Below are 6164 nucleotides of genomic sequence, written 5' to 3'. Positions count from 1 at the left end.
TGCAGCTGAAGTAGAACTAGCTCGGACGGGAGCTCGGCTTGGCATGGTGATCCAACACAAGGATACACAGAAGCTTGCTTCTTGGTGCAAGCAGAAATGGGTATACCCAGTTTGGTTTGGGCGGATGGATACTAACCGACCCAAAGCAGCTAGATCCTTCTGCAGTGACCATTTTCCAAAGTGGCAGCTTGTATATACTCACAGCCACAGGCTCTTGGATATACCAAATAAGGGGTTTGTAGCCCTTAAAAAATGTGTTGCTTGTGACAAGTTACCGCCTCGCATATGCCAAGGTCCGCATCGCAAACGCCAACATGCCAGCTTCGTGTCTCGGACATTAACTTGAAGCCTGCACGGTGCACTTGAAAAGACTCTTCGCAGTACACAATGTTGGTATGTTGACAGGTGACACCGGTGTAATATGCAGTAGTGGAAAACTTTGACGTCTCCTTCTTATGAAACAGGCCAGCTTTCTTGCTCATAAGAGCAAAGGCGTCGGTTGCGCGGACCGAAATGCAGTCCTGCATCGGAAAGTCACAGTCGAACCAGCCCGCGAGCCACCTAATTCTGCTTCTGAACACACACGGCAATATGTGCACCTCAGAGTTAAGCAAGCCCATGCAGCTATGATACCGGCTAGCTAGGGATAAAATAGACGGCACATAGCCCACACCCTTAGTGTGAGCTGTATTAACAGCGTCCAAAGCTCAAAAATTGTTCCCCGGTTATTTTATAGAGCAGTGGTCAACTTCTTTCGCCGGTGCGTCGGTCCCGGCACCTCCTCTGTAGAATCGTCTAGACTTAGAAGAAGTACGACAAGTAATAAACAAAAGGCCCAGTGTTACAAAGAATTACATCAGCATATGCGCATGCCCCCATATGTGCTGTCTGCGCTTTTTCGACAGCCTTCGAATCCTTTGAGTTGTTCTGTTCAGGATCAACAGGGATATCCTCGCATTTATAAAAGAAATTGCTGCAGCTGGTATCCGCTATTGCACGCTCACTAACTCGTTGACCGCTGCAAACGTACTCATAAAACACGTCTGGCACATGTCTAAACACACCAACGTCCGTCGCCATACTCTCGCAGCCATGCCCACTAGTTCTGCCATCCGCCAACAGAGCAAGGCTAGAAAGGGGCTTGTATTACCACATAATTTCACCTACTGAGGGCAAGCGAAGTATTTTCCACCCCAGCAGATGCCTCCCTCTGGGCATTTGGGGTCTGTGTAATGCGTGTGGCAGGTGTCGATGGGCCTCTCTACCATTGGGGTTTCGGGGTCCCTTTCGAAGCCCTCCGAAAGAGGCAGGATGTGCAGTGGCGAGGGGCAAATACTATGGGGAGGGCAAGGACTGCATCTTCTATCCATAACTCCTCCTTTTGTCCCCTCAAGTATAACTTCGCCGTCTTGGCACGCTGCCGGTGGCTGCCCTGGGTCTAGGCACTCGTGACCGGGGGGACAAGGCCGACAGCGCAAGTCTCCGGGAAGGGAATAGGAGAAAAAGCGCTCACACGCTGTCATTTTTCCGTTTTCACAAGAGACACCAGCGGGGCACGGTCTGCATAGCGAGTCGGCGTCTACCAAACCTGAAGGCACTCAACGGGAGGAAATGGTTCTTCACAAGAAGCTTGAAACGGGGGATTTGTAGCTGCGAAGATTTTGTTATGGGGAGGCGATAGCCACAGCATCGCTATCACCCCGTTCTCTGTCGTGCTCCACAGCAGCACAGAGCAGGGATCCCTGATGCAACGGGCTACTGAGATGCTGGATTGAGTATATACATCGTCCTTTACCTGAGGGACAAGCAATGGGATCTGCTCGTGGGTTGGGGCACAAATGACCAGCTGGACACTTGGTACATTCGTTCCTTAGAAGCATTGATGTAGAGCCTAGTTCTCCCTGCTTGCAAGGCATGGCAACCCCATCTTTGCAAGCGAAGCCTTGGGGACACCGTTCGCAGGCTCCCCCTACCAAATAGTAACCCGTAGGGCACCAGTGGCTTGCCCTGAGACAGTTAGCGCACCGTCCATGTTGTAAGAGGTGATTCAGTGATTACAAGTAAATAGCCTAGCTTGGGCTCCAAGTTCAGGTGACCTACTTCCGGCCGTAGGGTAGGTGTACATTGCAACATACTGGAGAACGAGAAATAGCGGAACCCCAACCGCAGCAATGACGTACTCTTCAGGTATAGAAGCCACTTCACGTTTGGAGGCGAGGACTTCTGGAGGTGGGGGAGCCTGGCAGAGAGAACACCCCCAGGCCGGGGTGCTCCCAAGGACGGATTCTAACTGAAGGGTCGAATTCGCACACCTGGGCATCACAGCGCAGCGACACTGGCAAAGCACCTACTGATATATATGCCCAGGATGAGCACCAGGGATGATAGCGTTCAAATGCTTAGCCCCGGCAGGAGCGCTGCATGAGGTTGCAGCGCCTGATAAGGGGACGGCTGCGTATGTGCCACTCTCCTTGCTTGTGGCGCGCGGAACACCTACTCTTTGCCTTCGGGACACAGAGTGCACTTATCTTCTCTGCTAGTCGCACACTGCAAAAGCCTTCCAAAATAGCACTTAAAGCCTTTAGGGCACGGCTCGCAAGCTCCGGAGTCTCTGCTGTAGAAGGTGGCCTCCCCACACAAACTATTGCTTGTTGGCACCACTTGAAGTGTCCCTGTCGATGTGCCAGTAGGATCGAAGAGCTGACAGTTTGCAGAAACAGCTGGAGTCAGGCTAACATACACATCTACTGCATATAGGGTGCTGTAGGTGGTCCCTGACCCCGTAGACGGTTCACAGCGAACGGAGGCGGAGATGGGGTATTTGTCTGCTCTGTTGCATGAGGCAGTGAAGCACCGAGAAACGACTTCTTCCACTGTTGCAGGGCCCCCCATCACAATGAGCTCAGCCTTTGCTTCATTGCGTGGCATCAAAGACCAAGGCCTCACAAGTTGCATCTGAATTCTTCCTCTCTCTTGGCTGAGTTTGATGACACCTTCTGAAGGATGAGACTCCGGGAAAACTGCCACCTTACCCCCGAGAGGCAGCAACTGCAAATCTCCCCCATTTATTCGGTCTCTTGGTCCCAAGTCAAAGCTCAGCGTGCAAGAGGAATTGGTACAGCCCGAATCCTCAGGGATGACCAAGGCCATCACCTCCGCACTCGCCCACGCTAGGTTCGAACCTCTGGTGGGGTTGGGCCCGTTCTGACTCTTGCATCTTTCCTCTTGGCAGGGTTCTTCAAGAGGCGCAGCTGCGCCACCATCCGTATCACCTGCGTCTTCCAGAGGATTGTCACTGCTCTCTAACAAAATTAAGTCAGTTCCAGGTGCTGGTGAGACGAGTCGCAAGGACTTTCCCGCGCTGACGGTAACACGCACGTCACCCCGTACACCAGCGCTACGGTGCAAGTGACAGCGGACAGAGATTGGCCGGTTGAACTGCTTGTGAGCTCCTACCTCACCCCAGTGGTCCTCTCGTGAAGTGGCATCATCAAAATAAGTGTGGACTTTGCACTGCACTGACACTGTAGGTGGCATTGAGGGGTATACATTTTCTCTCGCCGCCAGCTGCATCTCGGCAGAGCTGGCCTCAATGCCTAAAGGTGACAGAACGTGTTCAATATGGAGCTCTAGAGGGGCGTCGCCTGTCGCTACTAATGCCGCTGCAGCTGCGGCTACAGTAAGAGGGAGCTCGATTTCAATGGCAATGGGCTGATTCCACTCGTCAGGCTTGAATACCACTCGGTGCCCACCTGCCTGCGGTTCTCCCCCAACTAAAAACACCAGTTCGTCTTCCTTTAGCGGTTCCCCGCTGGGGCTTCGTACGAAAGACGGAATCGGTGCACCCCTTAACCGTGCCAGGGATGCACTAGAGAGCCGGGGAAAAATAGAAACTGCAACGGGAGTGTGTGATGGTCTAGACAGATGGACGAAGTAGCCAAAGTGAGGGTGCTCTATTGTCACTGCAGCCGTCCACGAATTAAAAACCAGCCTCAATGGCGTACATATATCCGTTTGCAGGTCTGTAGAGGACAGCCGGCCGCGTGGACCCACATTATAGTGAAGCTTGTGGCTGCATCCGTCGCAGTTTCCTTGTGATTTATTCGGCTCTATTTCTGGCTTTGCAGAAGACGGAAGGATGTCTCGTGAGGCACCGTTATCGACCAGGCTGTTGCCGCATTGGTGTAAAGACTTGACTTCCTCTTCGGTAGAAGAGGTGCTTTGGAGGTCTACTGTCGCTATAACGACATTTGCGCTTATGGGCTGAACAGGTCTACTGTTTCCAAGCGTCTGCAGTTCCCCCCGAAACGCGTTTTCAGAGTCCTGGCTGTAGCTGGGAAATGCCTCACCCAGATCTTTTAGCGGGATTAAAAACCTAGAGGGGGGGAGCAGCTGACCGACTGGCAGATTGTCTAATAGCGGAAAATTCTCAGCTGAAGACTGTGTGCACAACCGCGGAATTGCTTCTAAGGTCATATATGGGGAGTCTGTAAGACCTTCAAAGGTTAAACTCCACTTGGCAATCCCTCCCTTTAGTAGCTGGTGGCCCAAGCCACTGAGAAACAGCTCTGCTGCTGCAGCATCCTGCTGAAGCAGATAAAGCGACACCGAACCGCAGTCTGTTGGGTAGAGGTGACCCTCCGCATCAACTATTTCTGCAAACACTTCTGTAGCTTTCCCCCGTGTCAGAACTGCAGGCTGAGCGTACATCCGTAGCTCGTGGGGAGTCAACGAAAAGTTGTTCTTCGCAGCTGAGTCCAAAGAGAGAAGTTCCTGCCCTGTTATGCCTCCGGATTGGTTTTCCTTCGTGTCCTGTCCGTGAACCTGCACTGTTAAAGAGGGCACTACATAAGCGAGGCCATGCCAGTGAAAAGGACACGAGGGGGCAAAGACCTGCTCGAGATGAGCCACCCAATGTTTCATGCCAGAGGAGATAAATGACCCTGTCCCTTGTGAAATGCGCTGCAGCTCAACAGGAGGGTCGGTTTTTGTTGAATTACGGATAGCCACGAGGGTAGAGTACTCTGTACCAAGGCAAGCCTGGCGATCGCTACCGGTGAGTATGCACGGGGGAGGTTCCGCGAATCGGCTGCCCGTTCCCCCACCAGTAGATTGCCTTGTTGTTAGGATCGTTTTAGGGGAATTCACACTTGCATGGTCCTTTTCTCTGAGGGTTTGAGCTGGCGTAACTTGACGTGTGCTTAGCTCTTGCTGCTTTTGGTCTCCGTTTCCCGTAAATAAGTCACCATTTCCCCCCGCTACCTCGCATGCGCATAAAACTTTTAGCACGAGTAGGAGCAAGGCCGTAGGCCAACCTACTCGCGCGAGAGAGGCTCGCACTGCCATGGCTCGCTTCGGGCTTCAATAGATCCTTGGTGTGAATGTAGCGGTTGGCTGTATGCTTTGTTGCTACACATCAACAACACAGGTATCTCAGAAGTCAACACGTGTTATGGGAATAAGTTTAAGCAACTGATGAGAACGGGGATGGGACCGGGGGCACCTGGTGGGAGCAGTGAGACATTAGTGTCGGAGAGGTGACCCTGACTGGGCGGCCTAGGGCAGGCGTCGGCTGCTGAGGCTGTGGTAGTATTCTAAAAGCTATTTCCAGTGATGTACACTCGAAAAAGAGAGATGGAAGAGGGTAATGCGGCCTTTTTGCAACTGTGGTTCTTTGTTAGGAGACAGGCGGACTATGGTGGCTGGGCACAGGGCACACTTGAGATACGTTCGCCGCCGCAGTGCTAGCAAAAAAATAAACCTGGAGAATTCTAAACAATTTTTGGACCTACTGAAAAGCCATTTGGGTAACTGAATGAAGATATCCCAGTGCCTCGCACTTTCCCCACTGGAGGACGCAGCAGGGGTCCGTGCGTAGCCCAGGATACATAAAAACCGCGAAACAGCAAGTTAATGCAGAACACTTTGGGTCACTATGTAGGAGGTTCGTCCAGTGTAGGGACAAACGATTGCGGCCCAAATGGGGCTGCAGCTGACCACGGGACATTTTACAAAGTTGCCAAGCGGGCAGGGGAAAGGTTTTGCATGGGGATAAGCGAGAAGTGGAATCTCCGTTCGATTATTCATACAGAATTATCTACACCAACGTAACAAAATGAATGCACAGTGAAAGCCAACGCAAAGCTTAGTGCTAATGCAGACAG

General features: G+C 52.2%; 1 protein-coding gene across 1 annotated transcript; it reads right to left on the bottom strand.

Annotated features, from left to right (window-relative positions):
- Positions 1–1163: 1163 nt before the first annotated feature.
- Positions 1164–5346, bottom strand: LOC34620724. Its single transcript, XM_026334449.1, has 3 exons — positions 2498–5346; positions 1796–2007; positions 1164–1588 (listed from the first exon to the last, which is right to left on the bottom strand). The coding sequence occupies exons 1-3, from the start codon at positions 5344–5346 to the stop codon at positions 1164–1166; spliced, it is 3486 nt and encodes a 1161-aa protein (XP_026190234.1).
- Positions 5347–6164: the final 818 nt, after the last annotated feature.

This window comes from Cyclospora cayetanensis, unplaced genomic scaffold, assembly GCF_002999335.1.
Source record: "Cyclospora cayetanensis isolate NF1_C8 unplaced genomic scaffold, CcayRef3 CcayRef3_contig_42, whole genome shotgun sequence".
Taxonomy (NCBI): Eukaryota; Apicomplexa; class Conoidasida; order Eucoccidiorida; family Eimeriidae; genus Cyclospora; species Cyclospora cayetanensis.
The sequence above is the reverse complement of the archived record's forward strand: the minus strand, read 5'-3'. Positions and strand labels throughout refer to the sequence as shown.

Bases quoted from the DNA above. Each gene is read 5' to 3' on its own strand.
- LOC34620724 (XM_026334449.1), bottom strand. From the start codon at position 5,346: ATGGCAGTGCGAGCCTCTCTCGCGCGAGTAGGTTGGCCTACGGCCTTG. The intron at 2,008-2,497 runs GTAGGTGTTCCG...TAACTGTCTCAG, and splicing joins CTGTGTCCCGAAGGCAAAGA to GGCAAGCCACTGGTGCCCTA. The intron at 1,589-1,795 runs GTAAAGGACGAT...GAGTGCCTTCAG, and splicing joins TCCCATTGCTTGTCCCTCAG to GTTTGGTAGACGCCGACTCG.